Source organism: Pan paniscus, chromosome 11, assembly GCF_029289425.2.
Source record: "Pan paniscus chromosome 11, NHGRI_mPanPan1-v2.0_pri, whole genome shotgun sequence".
In the NCBI taxonomy this organism is placed as follows: domain Eukaryota; kingdom Metazoa; phylum Chordata; class Mammalia; order Primates; family Hominidae; genus Pan; species Pan paniscus.
Window position 1 is genome coordinate 40,949,864 of NC_073260.2, and position 17,678 is coordinate 40,967,541.

The 17,678-nt window shown below is 46.8% G+C and overlaps 1 protein-coding gene across 1 annotated transcript in view; it reads left to right on the forward strand.

Moving 5' to 3' along the window:
* Positions 1 to 17,678, forward strand: part of GABBR2 (gamma-aminobutyric acid type B receptor subunit 2) — a 422,753-nt gene that overhangs the window by 202,113 nt on the left and 202,962 nt on the right. The window contains exon 4 of the mRNA XM_003820625.6: positions 12,312 to 12,413. Coding sequence (XP_003820673.4) covers positions 12,312 to 12,413 — 102 coding nt within the window. The remainder of the gene's footprint in view (positions 1 to 12,311; positions 12,414 to 17,678) is intronic.

Here is a 17,678-nt window from a genome sequence, read left to right on the forward strand (position 1 = left end):
TGGAGCCTACAGAGGCAGGCAGGCCTCCTTGAGCTGTGGTGGGCTCCACCCAGTTCGAGCTTCCATGCCGCTTTGTTTACCTAATCAAATAACTAACTCAGCAGTGGCAGGCGCCCCTCCCCCAGCCTCGCTGCTGCCTTGCAGTTTGATCTCGGACTGCTGTGCTAGCAATGAGCGAGACTTCATGGGCGTAGGACCCTCCGAGCCAGGCGCGGGATATAATCTCCTGGTGTGCCGTTTTTTAAGCCCATTGGAAAAGTGCAGTATTAGGGTGGGAGTGACCCGATTTCCCAGGTGCCGTCTGTTACCCCTCTCTTTGACTAGGAAAGGAAATTCCCTGACCCCTTGCGCTTCCCTGGTGAGGCGATGCCTCGCCCTGCTTCGGCTCGCGCACAGTGCGCTGCACCCACTGTCCTGCACTTACTGTCTGGCACTCCCCAGTGAGATGAACCTGGTACTTCAGTTGGAAATGCAGAAATCACCCATCTTCTGCATTGCTCACTCTGGGAGCTGTAGACCGGAGCTGTTCCTATTCGGCCATCTTGGCTCCTCCTCCCCAGGGAATGGTTTTGAAGTCGGCTTGCTTTGGTGCTCTCAGGTGTGATTTCTTAATATCCGTCTTCTAGTTTGGTGTCAGAGGCTCACTTTGCATATTGCTGATTTCCTATAGAAGTTTCTATTCATCACCTTAACTATATAGCCTCCCTGTTTTATTAATACCCAACGTTTTTGTAAACATTGGTTTGGTCCCTCGAGTCTGGAACAATTAAAGCAATGGGCAGTTTCTCACAAGGAAAGCAATAAGGTCTGATGGCTAATTTCATTCCCCAACAGCTCAGCGTAGCCTGACTTCACCGACTGTTCCTAGAGTGGGTGAGGTCCTTGGAAAATGAGGGCCAAAGGGAAGACTGATGGTTGGGGATGCCCAACAGGAAATTTTTGTGCATTATCCAAGAAAGGTGCTTGGACCTGGTCCTGCTTCCTCAGGCAGCCCCTGTGCTAGGCATCTGGAGGGGCAAGAGGTGTCCCAGATGGAAGGTGTGTGAGATCTCAGGACATTCATTCTGTTTAGCCGAGAAGAGGGATCTTGAGCCCAGGACTGTGGAGTTCAGAGGATAAGTCACTGCTAGCCTGGGAACAAGGGAAGGCTTCAAACAGCATGTTGGCATTTCAAGATGTATGGGATCTCAGGGTGAAAGCTTATTGTATCAGTTTCCTGTTCTGCTGCAACAAATCATCATAAATTTAGTGGCTTTAAACAGCACAAATTATAATCTTATAGTTCTGAAGATCAGAAGTTCAAAATCATTGGGTCAATATCAAGGTGTTCTTGATTTTGACTGGTTCCTTCTGGAGGCTTTAGGGGAGAATGTTTCCTTGCCTTTCCCACCTTCTAGATGCTGCCCGTGAGCCTTGGTTCCTGGCCTCTTCCTCCACTTTCAAAGCCAGCAGCAGAGCATCTTTGAACAAATTTCTTCCCTGACTCTGACTTTTCTACCTCCCTCCTTCCCTTATAAAGACCCTTGGGATCATGTTGGGCCACCAGGATAATCCCAGATGGTTGCTCCATCTTGACATCCTTAACTTCATCCTGTCTGCAAAGTCCCCTTTGCCACATAAGGTAACATATTTTAGGGATTTGGACATGGACATCATTGGGGGAAGGGCACAACTCTATCCATCACTGATGATTCTTTGGAATTTCTAAAACTGAGAAATCAGTTTTCCATCAGCCTGGCTGATCGAAAGAGGGAATTGATTTGATTTGAAAGCCAGAGCAGCCCCAGTTACCTTCTTGAAATTGGGCCGAGGGTGCGTCTCTCCCCTACGGTATGTGGTTCTGGGAGACAGGCCTCCGAGGAGCAGTGGTGGGCTGGGGAGAGGAGCAGCCTGCAGCCTCCCTGCCCTCCCTCTGGAGGACTTTCATAGTGCAGTGATAGTGCTGACAGCTGGCATTGTGGGTTGGGTGTGGGGGCCTGTAGCTCTACCAGGTGGGATCTCTGCTCCCAATTGCCATGTAGGCCAGCTGGACTCCCAGCAGGTAGGAGCTGCCATGAGGGCTTGATGTGTGTAGCTGGGCAGGTCTCAGGTCACAGGTGCCTGACACTCTCTGCCATTGTGAGGGAGGCAGGGAACTGTCCCCAGGGAACTCCAGCTGCCCTCAGGCCCCATATGTCCCCACAGGGGTGCCCCCAGAGCACCACAGCTCTCCCCAGATTTCTTCCTTCATTGGGGCCCTGATAGAGTTCCAGCTAGCGCTGCCCCTGGGACTCACCCCTGTGTCTGCAGACTGGGTCTTCAGCCTCAGCATGCAGCCCAGCCCTTGCGAAGTTGCCTCATCCCTGCGAGACCAGCTCAAGATGGGTCTAGTGGGCTCAGAATATTAACCTCCTCCATCTAAGAGTGGGTGGCCATGGTGCAGCCTCAGCATGCACTCATCCATGCTCTCATTCACCACAATTCTGAGCACCTACTATATGCCAGGCACTACACAGGATCCTGAGATCAAAACAAACCAAGTGCTTCCCTCCTGGAGCTGACACGTCCATGGGGAAGAAAATGTTACAGCCCCCATACTCATGGTCATCTCTTTGCGAGTCAACTCAAAGTCAGTGATGCAGACTCCTGAGCCCTCCACTGAAGCTCCATGAGGCCAGCGCCCCTGTCCCAGGCACCCACATTTCCACGATGCACAGCGTATGGTCCTCCACTTGTTTCCCTGCTTTTGGTAATTCTGGAAGTGTAAGAAATACCATATATCTTTGGGACAGACAAATGGTGCCATCAAATAGAGGGAAACTGGGGTTCCATTCCAGAGGCCTTGACATGTGATGTGAGCATCTAGATTGGATAGGAAGCCCAGGCTTCTCCATGGGAACCTGCCCCAGGTGTATTAGTTTCCTGTGGCTGCCGAAACAAATCACCACAAACTAGGTGGCTTAAAACAACAGAAATGTATTGTCTCATAGTTCTGGAGGCCAGAGGTCCTAAATGAAGGTGTCAGCAGGCTTGCCTTGGAGTCTCTAGGAGAGAATCCTTGCCTGCATCTCCCAGCTTCTGGTGGCTCCAGGTGCTCCTTGCCGGCAGATGCATCACTCCACCCTCTGCCTCTGTCTTCACGTGGACTTCCCCCTCATGTCTCTGTGCCGCAAGTCTCCCTTTGCCTTTCTCTTATAAGAATCCTTAACATTGGATTTATCCAGGATGATCTCATCCCAAGATCCTTCAGTTAATTATGTCTGCAAAGACCCTTTTTCCAAATGAGGTCACATTCACAAGTTGTCAGGGTTAGAACTTAGATCTGTCTTTTTTGGAGGTCACATTTCAAGCCACTGGCTCTGCACTGTGAACATGCATGGGTCACACACGCACATGCGCACATGCACACACACACACACACACACACCTGGATACATACCCACAGGCATTCCCCAAGTACAGCTATTCCCCTTGTGCAGCAGATCTAATACATATTCAGTTACATACTTGCCCTTTACATTTTTTTCACTTACGTTCAAATCTGGTTACAGATGATTAAGAGCGAACTTATTTGTAGAAATCTAAAAAGTAGGTGGCTCCATTTTTTCAAAAGGAATGCTCTCTTAATGAATGCACATCAGGCTGGACAGGCAGAAATACACCACATGGATAAGTTTTTAAGCATATGCCCCAAATCTTTGAAAGACCTCACTATCTATCAAAGCCACCTTCTCCATCATTAGAAAGCTATGGGGTTTTTTGGCATTGGGCCAAAATCTAATTTCCTGAACCATCTTACCTGTTGGTGCTCCAGCACCACGGGGGTGCGCAGAACCAGGTGCCCCCCCTCTACATGACAGCCCTCCTGTGTTTGAAGTCGGCTTTGGTCTACGCCTCTCCAGGCTAATTTTTTAATTAGCTTAAATTAATGGCAGTTCCTGGGGAGCTCCAGCCCCAGTAAAAGTGGCCTGAATTATTCAAAGATTTGAGTGTTTCAAATGCCTGTTTATCCTAATTAGCATCTTAGCTACAGCGGTGCCCTCTGCCTCTAAGGAGCCACATTTTAACATGTTCCATATTTTAATGGATTTTCCTTGAATGAACTGTTTAATCAAGTGAAGACACATTTCATGAATGAATAGAAGTAAATCTATAATTATACACTTTAGTCAGGTAAGAGGAGTGACATTTTGGCACAATTCATGGCTATATATAGCGAGTGCATTTGAATGACAAAGTAGGTTACCTCAGCTTCCATAGGAGAGCTGAGAATTCGCTTTGCTCTCAAGTTCATTTCGTAACCTAATTAGAATTTTCAAAGAGTTGTAAAGTGCATGTGGCGCAGCCCTGGTTCTCCCCATCTTTACCTGGATCTGTGCCTTTCTGGATGGTTCCTCTGCTGGTGCAGTAGCCTCATTCGGGAAGTTGTCTGGGGAACTACTGGCCATAGAAGCCGAGTGCCTTGAGATCTCTGGAGCTCTCTGCAGCCTCCAGCCACTGGCTGTGAATTTCACTTGCCCATGGGAGCCTTCTCTGTGTGGGACACGTGGTCTGAATGCAGTAGCAAGTTGCTATAACAATATTCTGCTTCTCTCTTCTCCCTTTCTTGCTTTCTCTCTCATGTCCTCCTGCCTCCTTTCCTTCTCTCCATTTTCTCCTCTGCCATAGTCAGGTTCTGCTCGGGGTGCTAAGGGCCAGGAGTAGAAGGGCCTGAGGATTAAAGATGAGATGTACCTACTAGAGGGGGCAGGAGAGAGCGGGGGAGCAATCCTGGTGCCCTGGGTCTGGAGGAGATGGGGACAGGGGGCTCGGGGGTTTTCAGACAGGCTGGCAACCCAGCTGTAAGCTTGATGATTCTGTTGCTTTTACCCCAATCAGTAGCCACTTTAGCTACACATTGGAAACTCCTGGAAAGCTCTAAAAATACAGATGCCTGGGTCCTATCCCAGAGGTTCTGATTGGTTTAGGAGGCAGTTAGGGCATCAGCAGTTTCTAAAACTCCCCAGGTGATTCCAACATGTAGTCCCAAAGTCTTTAGGTGACAGCAGCCCCAGCCAGCATCCTAACCACAACCTCCTGAAAGACCCTGAGCCAGAAACCCCCAGTTAAGTTGCTCCCCATTCCTCACCATGGAAACTGTGGGGGACAGTGGATGTGTATTGGTTAAGCTGCTACGTTTTGGGATAATTTGTTGCACAGCAGTAGATGACTAATACAGATTATTAGTTGTCCTGAATGTACCCCCAAGCCGATCACTTCTTGCCACCTCCCGTATCATATCATCTAGCCTCCAGAATCCCTCGCCCGGACCATTGCTGGAGCCCCTCCCTGCCCTTCCTCTTCCCCTCATGTCCCTGCCCCTCAGTGGTCCCACAGAAGCCTGAGCAACTGTCTCAAATCATAGTTCTAATAATGTCACTCCATCACTTAAAACTTCATCATGGGTTACCACTGTGCTTAGGGCTGAGACCTGATCCTTCACGTGAACTGGAAGGCCTGTCCGGGCTGCCCTCACCCACCTCTTTCTCAGTTCATTCCGACAGCCTCCCCCAAGCCCTGCTTTAGGCTCTGCATTAAGCCCGCTAGGACATTCTTTTAGTTTCTCCACCAGCTCCCTCCCGTCACAGGAACTACACATGCTGCTCCTCGGCCTGGAATCCTTCCCCCTGCCCCACCTCCTGGCCTGGGGCTGACTTCTCTGCTACAGCCTCTCCCAGGAGCCTGCCCCTGAACTTGAGCGTCCTTGTCTCAGTGAACATTTACACATTCCCTGGGACAGTCAGCTGATGAATGCCTCTTGCCCTCACTAGACAGAGATCCAGGACAGTGAACAGTTTTGGTCGTTAGAGGCCCAGTCCTACCTCAGACGGTTCCTGAAACAGAAGAGATGTCAATATCAGAAATGAATGAGTGGGTGAATAAGTGAGTGAATGAGGGAGTGGGACTGGTAGGGACAAACAGAGCCCATTCTGGAAAATCCAAAGTGGTGAGTGGCTGCTTGGAAAGGTACTCAAGTCCAGAAGCCAGGCAGTGACTGGGCATGAGATAGAATTTCAGTCCCAGGAATGAAGCAAGAGCTCAGATTGAGAGCCTGAGGTCAGAGAAGGTCCCTTTCCAGGCTGACTGGGGGCTGCACCCCAGGGCTCCTGACCTCAGGCCCCTCACCTTGCATCCATGGAGGGCAGGAGTATCCAGTGCCAAGCGGGGGGATTCATAGGAGCCAGGGGTTCACTGGCCCTACCTGTGGGTAGCAGGGAGTTGCAGGGGTTAGGAGCCTGGCGGGGCATGCAGATACAGTCTTGGGGCCCTAAAGCAGAGACAGTGTGGGTGGAGAGAACAGGCTGGCCCACACACTGAGGCGGCGGGTCATGCAGTGATTTGATAAACCCAAGGCTGGGTGATTCTAGAGAGAGGGCAGTACCCGGCGTCCTCTGGCAGCTGTTCTGTGTTTAATGCAGAGGTGCAGGCTTCAGAGCAGGGAGGAGGCCTTGCAATGGAGTGGCACTGTGGCCTTCTCAGAAGTGGGGACCAGCCTCCCTGATGGGACAGTGCAGACCCACATTAGGCTTAAACAGGTCACATGGACTCAATTAAATGCTGAGTGAGAAGATTCTTCCAAGTCATCCGTTTACCTGCACTCCCTTCCCAATTCCATTTGCTTTCCACCTTTTTCTCTGATCTCCTTTTCCTCCTCCAACCCCTCCCCTTCTCCCCCTATGTCTTGCAGGCATGGATAAAGACTGCACTCCCATGTCTAGTGTGTGGACGGAGGTTGTGTGCTCAGTCAGTTGCAGGAACGAAGCCATTGTGATGGCTTTATTGGAGTGACAAGTCCCTGTCACTCTCTTCACCACAGCACCGTGAACCAGCTGGGAGGGAGGTTGTGGGCAGACGCGCTCGTCTCTGCTCTTCAGACGGCTGATCTGACCTGGCGGCATTTTCTCCTGCTCAGCATGAGTGAGGCTGTCCCCACTGCTGGCTTTCCCTCAAAGCCATGGATTTCTCCTGGCTCTTAGCTTTATGAAAAATGTGGGACTTCCTAGAACTTGAAGTCTGAGTTGAAATATTAACATTCTTGCATTTGGCTGTTTGATTCCCAAAGCTGCATGGGAGCCTGAGGAGTCATTGGTCTCACCCTTTGTGACCTTTACGCTCTCCATCAGCCCGTGCCTGTGGTCTCCCTAAAGGGTTCTTGGTCCCTGTCCTAGATTATCAATCATTTACTTAAAACTGTCCTCTGAGTGTGAACCACTTTGTTGCTACCCTGATAAAGGCAAGCAGAACGGAGCCCAGTGCTCTATGTGTGGTCTGAGATGGACGACAGAGAGGGATTTTCCCTTCCTTCATTCTGGATGTGATACGTTTTAAAAATAGTTCCTGGCCAGGTGCAGTGGCTCACGCCTATAATTGCAGCACTTTGGGAGGCCAAAGCGGGTGGATCACTTGAGGTCAGGAGTTTGAAACCAGCCTGGCCAACATGGCGAAACCCCGTCTCTACTAAAAATACAAAAAGTAGCTGGGTTTGGTGGCGGGCACCTGTAATCTCGGCTGTTTGGGAGGCTGAGGCAGGAGAATCGCTTGAACCTGAGAGGCGGAGATTGCAGTGAGCCCAGATCATGCTGCTGCATTCCAGCCTGGGCAAAAGAGTGAGACTTTGTCTCAAAAAAATATTAATTAATTAAAAAAAAAAAGCAGGGGGCGGGGAAGGGGGGGCAGTGGTTCCTAGTCTTAATCACCCTTTGTTAATTGCCTTGCTCAGTTAATACATTCTGGTCTCCTAACCGAGGGGAAAATATCCAAGCCATTAAAATTTTTTTTCTCACAATTACCAATCATTTACTTAAAACTTATCCTGCTTTGTTTAGAATGTGGTTCTCTAAAGATGTATCAGAATTACCTGGAGAGCTTGTTAAAACACAGGGTGCTGGACCCCACCCTGGAGTGTCTGATTCAGTAGTTCTGGGTAGAGCTGGAGAGTTTGCATTTCCAGCAAGTTCTCAGATGGTGCTGGTGTTACTGGTGCAGGGGCCACTGTTTGAGAACCACTGCTTCAGGGACATGCTTTCTGGCACGAACTCACATGGATGGGCCACACCAGTTCTTGTAGCGGGGGTGGGGAGGAGGTGTCAAGTCAACAACTATTGCCTCCAAGCCTCTTATCGCGGATTATTTATTCCAGGGGCTCTGACCCATCCGTTCTCTCCATGCCAAATGTCTTCGGCTCCTTGTGGATTTGCTCCTTGGCCAGGTCCTGGATCTGCTGCTCCAGCAACAGGGAGAGTTTTCCCCTTTGGGTAGCCCCAGAGGCCCTGGCCTTTAGGGAGCCCAGTCCTTCCTTACCTCCTTTCAAGCAGCCCTTGGTGCCTGCTCACAGCGCTCCTCACTCCCTGTCAATCTGTGTCTCCTGCCCTCCTGGGGCTCCCTTCCAGGTGAGGGGCAGCCTTCTAACCTCCCCTGCCCATCATTACCCATCTCTCCCCATCCCTCCCAGGATGCCCAGAGCTTTCAGCAAATCAGACTCCTGGTGGCTGCCTCACTTGGCCCATTATGCAGATTAGGCCCCCAGGGCACCCCCTGCCATTCTTTGTGTGTATGTGAGTGTGTTGTGTGTGTGAGTGTATTTTATTGGGAATTAAGAGTTATTCCTTTCCCAGAAGAATGTACTTCTATTTTTATAAAGGAGATTAATAGAAAAAAGGAAATCATTTTGCAGAAATGTAGTTAATGGCAAGATATTGGCTCCAGTTTTTTTTGTTTTCGTTTGTTTGTTGTTGCTGTTGTTGTTTGAGACAGAGTCTTGCTCTGTTGCCCAGGCTGGAATGCAGTGGTGCGATCTTGGCTCACTGCAACCTCTGCCTCCGGGGTTCAAGTGATTCTCCTGCCTCAGCCTCCCAAGTAGCTGGGATTACAGGCACGTGCCACTAATGCCTGGCTAATTTTTATACTTTTAGTAGAGACGGGGTTTCACCATGTTGGCCAGGCTGGTTTTGAACTCCTGACCTCAGGTGATCCACCCGCCTTGGCCTCCCAAAGTGCTGGGATTACAGGCGTGAGCCACTGCACCTGGCCTGGCTCTGTTTTAAACAAGAGATAACTGCAGTTCCAGAAGGAAACCTAGGCATTTATAAATTTTCTTAGTAAATCTTCCATCAGTGCACTAAAGGGTCTTTCTACCCACTTAAGGAGCATGTAAGTTTTTTTCCCTTGTGAGGAAGATCTATTACATTATTTCTTTTCCATGCTTTTGTCACTTTAAAATGCCATTTATAATATTACTGACTGCCTCCATTTGCTTTCCCCAGAAAGTCCATTAGGATAAATACTTGAGGTGAGCATAGACTCCTTGGTGCTGAGATTATGGGCGGTGAGTGGCTGACCTCACTGACCATCTGTTCTGGCCTGTTCTGGTTCATCGGGCCTCCGAAACTGTCCACATCTGGCAGAATCCAGAAGAGCCAGCCAGGACTGGGAATCACACTTCAGTTTCCTCATCTGTGAAATGAGGGGAGGGATGAGATGACCTCTAGGGTGTGTTTTGTCTATTCGTTTTGAGTTCTGACCACCTATAAAACATTTTATTCTTCCATGTTTATATATAGCTTTCATACACACATTAATACACACATGTGGATACCCAAGCTACTGCAGCCTTGATGCCTTGCCATTTGCCTGGGAATGATCACTCCAACTTCTAAGTGGTGTGTAGAACTTTAGAGTTTACAAAGCCATTCCACATATTCAGTGTTTTTGCTGAGCCTTGAGTCAACCCCATGAGCTACTTGCTGTATTGCCCCCATCTTATAGGTGTAAAAACTGAGACTTGAGAGTTTGGGTAGTTTCTTGGAATGTGGGTGCCATGCAAGTGGAGAGCCAAGGCTAGACTGTGCGTTTCCAGGAGCTCACGCATTGAGCTCCTCCCAGGAGGGCCACATGTGCATGTTTTCCCTGTTTAATAATGACTGTTGTTCCACAACACCTCGTGCTGCTCAAAACTCATCATGGGGCCCACCTGTATCCAAAAGGATTTGAAACAGCAGAAATAAACTCTAATGGAAAAGTTAACTTTTTCCCCCCATTGACTAGTTACCAATCTTCCATCAAATTGAGGTAAAAACGAAGGATGGACAAGGTTCACCCTGACTGTGACAGCATCTTTCTTTTTACAAAACATTGATCACAAGGCATTTCAAGCGTTCAGAATAAAATAAACACCCAAGGACTTGCTAGCCAGAATGATTACATGTTCACATTTGCTCCATTTGCTTCATATTTCTGTCAAAGAAATAAAAGATGGCAGCTCCCATCACAGTCTGTTTTGTCTCCCTTCCTTGGTGGTGACCATCCTGTGACATTTAAGGCCAGATTATCCAAAATGCTCTGATGTATACATTACAAGGATCCACCAAGTGTTGAAATAAGAAGTTCTTTTTTATTGTGGTACAATATACATAGCAGAATATTTATCATTTTAGCCATTTATAAGGGTACAGTTCAGTAGCAGTAAGTATATTCACATGTTTGTGCAACTATCACTACTGCATCTGCAGAACTTTTTTTTTCATTCCACACTGAAACTCTGTGCCCATTAAACAATCACTCCCCACCCCCTCCTTCCCTCAGCTGCTGGTAACCACCATTCTACTCTCTGTCTCTATAAATGTGACTAACCTGAGTATCTCATATGAATAGAGTCATACAATATTTGTCCTTTTGTGTCTGCCTTATTTCACATAGCATGATGTCTTCAAGGCTCATCTATGTTGTAGCATGTGTCAGAATTTTATTCCTTTTGAAGGCTGAATAGTATTTCACTGTCTGTATACACCACAATTCATTTATCCATTCATCGAGCAGTGAACGTTTGGGCTGCTTCTACCTTTTAGCTACAGTGAACAAATGTTCTTATGAACATGGGTGTAAAATGTCTGTCAAGTCCCTGCTTCCAATTCTTTTGGATACGTGCCCAGAAGTGGAATTGCTGGATCATGTGGTAATTTTATATTTATTTCTTTGAGGGGCTGCTATACTGTTTTCCACAGCAGTGGCAGCATTTTACATTTCCACCAGCAACACACAAGGGTTCCAGTTTCTCCACATCTTCACCAACACTTGTGGTTTTGCTTTTTGGTAATAGCCATGCTAATGGGTGTGAACAAGAAGTGCTTTAAGCATCTCCTAAAGTGGAAGAAACTGAGGCCCAGAGAAGGGAAGAATCACACGAGAGATTGAGGTCACAAGCAAGTCAGTGATAGAGCAGGACCTGGAAGCTGGATCCCCTAACCCCACCCTAGTTCTTGCTACTAAAACCCAAAATCCAGTTTCCATTGCTATATGTCAGAGGGTGCACAGCCATGGCCACAGGCCAGATACAGACTTTAAGTTTATTTGGTTTGATCCTTACTTTCTTTTTTTTTTTTTTAATTCAAAATAGTATCAACATTTAAAAATTAGGGGATTTTATATTTTAAAAGTCTAAATTTCTGATTTCTCCCCCCAAAAATCAGAAGGTCTGGTAACCCTTGACCCACATTCTAACTCAGCAACCAACTGTTACTGTCTTTTGTTTTGTTTTGTTCTGTTGAGACAAGGTCTTGTTCTGTCACCCAGGCTGGAGTACGGTGGCGTGATCACGGCTCACTGCAGTCTTGAACTCCTGGGCTCAAGCAAGCCCCCCGTCTTGGCCTCCCAAAGTGCTGGGATTACAGGTGTGAGCCCACGCCCAGCCCTATCATTCTGTAATATCCTTCCACACAGGCTAGTTCACACACTGGCTGGTCCTGGTAACACTGGAGTTTGTAGCTCTTTGCTTTTCACATCCATAGATATTCCTCACTCTGAGTGTGAGTAGACACATAGTTACGTTTAACATCATAGGCAGGTTCCATACTTCTTTCCTCTTTCCTTTACTCTATATTGTCTTTGAATATCTTAGCTATTTCCTCACCATAAAAGTGAAATAATGTTGCAAATAAATAGTGCAAAATATTAACGAAGACACAATTCAATAGCCTGATTTGGAGACAGTGTGATGTGGTGGAGAAACACCAGCAAAGGTGCTAATCTTGACTCTTGCAGGAACTCCCTGGGCAATCTTGGAAAGTCCCTTCCCTGTCTGGCCTCCTTGTATCCATGTGTCAGTTGCAGGGTGGGACTGGGGGATCCTCACGTTTTCGTGGGGCGGTCTAGTTAATAATGTAAAATAAAACCACTCACTTTGCATTGTCGGTAGAGAAAATCGCTTTGCCCAGTTGACTTCCCCAGGGTGACCCCTCTGAACTGGCCCTTCCTGTGGTCCCCAGCACACCCACCCTCTGCTTTCTCTTTGCTGACAGGTGCGGAATGACCTGACTGGAGTTCTGTATGGCGAAGACATTGAGATTTCAGACACCGAGAGCTTCTCCAACGATCCCTGTACCAGTGTCAAAAAGCTGAAGGTAGGTGTGGCTAGCCACAGGGTGAATGGCAGACTGATCTCAATGCCCTGGGTGCCCAAATTACCTGACTATGAAAGAGCCTCAAGTTTGGTCTGGGTCTCAAGTTCATTTCCACCTTGGCATCCCAGACAGGAGAAGCTCCCAGGAATTGGCTTCCCTTGGCTTTCCCTTCCTTGCTGTCCAACACTGGCCAGAGGTGCTGGCTGCAGTTGCACAGCCACTGAGCACTTTCCTGGTGGTTTTATATCTCTCAGCGCAGCCTCAGGGGCAAGCAGGGCACACATGATTGTCATGTCTGTTTTGAAGAGTCACAGAGAGAGGAACTGTCTTGCAGAAAGCCCACAGCAAAGAAGTCTTCTTGTTGCAACTGAAAGCCCAGGCTCCTGACCCCTATCCGGTGATACTCTCTTTAGGAACAGAAAGGGTCAACTAGAAGTTTCCCCAGTTGTAAGTCAGTCTCTAATTTTCATTTGTCCATTCATTCTGCATACTCTCTCAAACAGCTTTTATGCACCAGACCCTCTCTTGGGCTCATAGACATCATCGGCCTTGACCTTGTCCTCAGGTTGCTCCCAGCATGGTGAAGAAGACAGAGACCTCTCAGGGGAAACAGGAACAAAGGGGCCTGGGAACAAAGGGAGGAAGTGACTCATCCCACCTGGGGAGAGTGCTCAGACAAGGTTCCAAAAAGAGACAACATTTGGTGGAGGAGGAAGAGAGGGATCCCCTCCTACAGGAGCCCAGCACGGTAGGAGGGAAGATCAGAGGGTAGGGTAGCCATGCTCATCATGGCTTAGGATCAGCAGGAATTCCACAGAGGTAGAAGTACCTGGAGTTGGGTAGAAGGGAGGCTGAAACAGAAGTCAGTTCCCAGGAGCCTTGAATGCCAAGCTTAGAAGTTTGATATTTTATCCTGGGGACTTCCTGGAGGTTTGTAAGCAGATGCCAGTGTCATCAGAGCTATCAAATTCCTCTTTCCCTCTCCTCCATTCCTTCAGGCCCTCACTTAAAGTCATTAGCATGGAGACCCCAGATGCCAACTGCAGATATGTCCCTTCTGTCTTGTGTGGGTCCCAGATTACACCAGTCAGAGCAGGTAGCAGCTTAGAGCAGTTGCCTTCTAAATCCTCCAGTTCACAGATGGGGAGCCCAAAGCCCAGAGAAGGGGAGCAAGGGAAGCAACATATCAGTTGTCTACCACCTCCTCCAGAGCAGATACAGAGCCTGAGGGTTACATTTCAGCCTTGGGAGCCTCTGCAGATGAGGACACAGTAGTCAGGGAAGGGCCTGCTTGACAGCCCAGGTGGCTGGAGCCAGGTCTCCCCCCTGCAGTGTCACAGGCTGTGTGGGGCCTGGAGGATTCAGGGGTGGGGTGGCTGCTCTGCAGGAAGCATCTGGGGCAGGGTTGGGAGAGGAGGGGAGGGCCTGCAGCTGCGCTGACATTCTCCTGCCACATGCAGAGGCATCTCCCCATGGTGGGCACTTGAAATAGCTCCCTGAGCTCCAGAGGCCCAGCATCTATGGACTTTAATGTTTAAAGAACCTTTGTGTGCAGAGCAGAGCAACTGGAGATGGAACTGGGCTCTCTGCCCATTAACCAGCCAACTCCAACAGAAGTAGCAACGACATTAACCATAATGAAAATAACAGCCGAAATAGCCACCTTTCCAGTGCATTGACCACAGGCCAGGCCCTGTGCAGAGCCCTTCACCTTTATTTGCTCAATTCGTCCTCCCCAAAGCCCTCAGATGGAGGGAATTTTTGTATCCCTGTTTCACAGATGTGGACTCGAGACTCAAAGAGGTTAGCAACTACCCCAAGACAGCCAGCTGAAAAATGGTGGGTTGGGATTCAAACCCAGGTCTGGGCAATGTCATGGCCCAGCTTTCTCCACTGCTCTGCATGTACTTCTGAGAAAGGACTCCAGTGTCACATAAGCCAGGAGAGCAGCACTAATGACAGAGTACTCATCTGTTGGCAAAGGCTCCCCTCACCCAGACACCTGCACAGCTCCTTCTTGTACCTCTTGCAGTCTTTGTCCAGTCATCCCCTTCTCCCAGAGGCTTTCCCTGAACACTTTATTTAAAAATTGAAATCCCTGTTCCTCCAACTCCCACTTGTCCCTTTCTGCTAATTTTCTCCTCCATTTCACTGATTGATATCTATTTTCATTTCCTGGGACTGCTGCGACAAAGTATCACAAACTAGGTGGTTTATAACAACAGAATGTACTCTCTCGAAGGCTTAGGGCTCTTCCTTGCCTTTCTCTTGGCTGCTGGCGTCACCAGTAATCCTTGGCAGTTTGTGGCTCACCACTGCATCACACCAATCTCTGCCACACATGGCATGTCCTCTCTTCTCTTTAGATTGTCTTTTTAGGACACTGGTCATGTTAGATAAGAGCCTCCCCTATTCTAGTATGACCTTGACCTAACTAGTTACATCTGCAATGGCCCTGCTCTCAAATCAGGTCACATTCTGAGGTACTAGGGGTTATGACTTTAATGTATTTTTCGGGGAGACAAAATTCAACCTCTAACAATATCTGGCCTTCTATTCATTTTACCTGATGTTTTATCATCTGTCTCCTCCCATTAGAATGTAAGCTCCAGGAAGCAGAAATTTCTGTCTGTCTTGGTCACTCTTCTGTTTCCCATCACCTAAAACCCAACCTAATTTGCTCAACAATTTGTTGAGTGTGTGTGAATGAAATACCACGTCTGGACAAAGTGCAACAGAGGCTACAAGGACATAATACTCAGGAACAACGGGAAGGTAGTTACTTTTGGAGATCTCAGAGGAAAAGCAAGTTTCTGATTTATTGCGGGATAAGATGGAGAAGGAGGTACAGAGGACAGGCAAGAAAACCAGATATCAAATAGTAGAACTGGAGTCTGCATTGGAGGTAGTAGAGAGCAGAATTAAAGCCGAGAAAAATAAAAATCAGTAAGGTGGAGGGCAAACTTGAGATACTTTCCCAGAATTCAGAGGAAATCGCCAAATAGATCAATCCAGTGAGATAAAGGATAACAGTTGTGGATACTGGAGAAGGGAGTTTTCCTAAGGGAAAACCAGGACAAAAGAAACAGAATCAAAATCCAAAACAGTAGAAACAGTAGCAATGAGCACACCTAACACCCAGATTTTGGTTCCTAACACCATTCTCCAGTAAAAGGAACCAGGGCTCCTTAGACAAATGGCTGGTTCTATGGGGCAGGAAATAGACAAGATGATTCTGGAGTATTTTGTAATACCAGAAGGTAAGGAATAACACACATACTGGTGGGGCTGTATCAAGGGAGTACAGTTGCCAATTGAAAGAGCTCCCAATGGCCAAAGCTGGAACAATTTGAACACAAAAAATTAAAGTAGTATTAGAATATAACCCAAAGTATAAAATAAATCTCCACAAGTTTACTATTATGTAAATGATTGACTAATAAATGGGAGAATATAGGCAAATCTCCTACACAGAAGAATTCAAAATAACTTACATAGATACTTCACACTCCAAAGAGGTAGGTCATAACTACACACTTCTTAAGTTACTTCCTTCCAAAGGGTACAGTAGGAAAAGGGGGGATAAAAAAGAATAACTTGACAGTCGAGAAACCTCACAAACGTTCCCTTAGCGAGGCAATCAAGGTCAACATCAGCAGTGATAAGTCACATTGAAAGCTCCCTTGACATGATATGATGGGAATAACTTTACCTCTGTGGTCTTCTTCCCCAAATCCCATAACCCCAGTCTAACCATGAGAAAAACATCAGACAAATTACAGTTGAAGGCCATCCTACAAAATACCTGACCAATACTCCCCTAAACTGTCTAGTTCATCAAAAATAGAGAAAGCCTGGGCCAAAAGGAGCTGAAGGAGGCATGACAACTAAATATAATGTGGTATATTCTAGATGGGATCCAGGAATAGAAAAAGGATGTTTGAGAAAAAGACTAAGGAAATCTGATTAAAGAATGGGTGTTAGCTAATAATAACATCAATATTTATTCATTGTGACAAATGCACAAAATACTAATATAAAACATTAATAATAGGGAAAACTGGATGAGAGGTTGTATGGGAACTCTGTATATAGTCTCCACAATTTTTCTGTTTTCAAATAAGATTTTTTTTTTTTTTTAACTAGGAAACAAACTTAAGTGGGCTCAAGACAGACCTAGTACTGTAGATTGGGCCATACAAATTTTCCATTATTCTACAGTTTTTGAACTACAACAATTTTATATGGAAATGTACAGACTATATGAGCAAACTAGCCAGCTTCTGCATTCTAGCAGAACTGGTGAAAAGAGAGTCATACTTAGACAGGTTTTGCCAAAATTTTGACATACTTAGTGGAGAAAATCTTACAAATATCTAGGCCAGGAAAAAAACAAACTTCCCATAGAGATGCAAAAACCAGGCCACTCTCCGACTCCTCTGAAGCATTAAATCCCAGAGACAGTGGAGCAACTGGGAGGTATTCTGCACTGTATGGGGCTCACACGATGTTCCAGCCAGGTCCCCTTCTTGAAGCTAATCCTGAAGTCTGATGTCAACCAGCCAAAAGCGATGGCATACTTTACAGCTGAGGTCATGACAGAAACGGCTGAGCAGGGATCATTGGAACCCATGGAAGGAAAGCAAAGTCTAAATAATTGTTATTAAAGTGTATGCAGATGCAAAAATTACATATAATTTTATACATAATGCAAAAATAGATACGGCAATAGGCATAATTGAGATATAAAAATCCAAATTACCTTCACAGGCCTAAGAAGAGATGATTTTTTTTTAAAAAAGGGTGCTTAACTCCTGGTGTTAACTAGGAGAGGGACTCAAAAGAGACCATTTTGCTCATGAGTTTCATAATTAGGTAGATGTAAGCTAAAGAATGCTTTGAATGACTCAGTGGTAAATATACCATAATGCAAACAGAACCTGAAGCTGCAGAAACACAAAAATAAAACAAAGGAAATCTCATCCATGTTTCGAAACAGAAAGCAAACATGAAAACCAGAAAGCACAAAACAGATCAGTGCAGACCACATATAATGATTCTGACCAGAAGTTCAAATAGGCCAAACTCATTATCAAAAGGAAGAGACTTTCAGATTGTGTTTCAAAAAACGAACTCTAGCTATTTACAACAGATAAACAAAGTGACACTGAAAGGTTGAAGGTGAAAGGTTGAGCAAAGGTCTACCAAGCAAATCAAACTACAGCAAGAATCCCAGTATTCATATCAGACCAAAGCGTGTTCAAG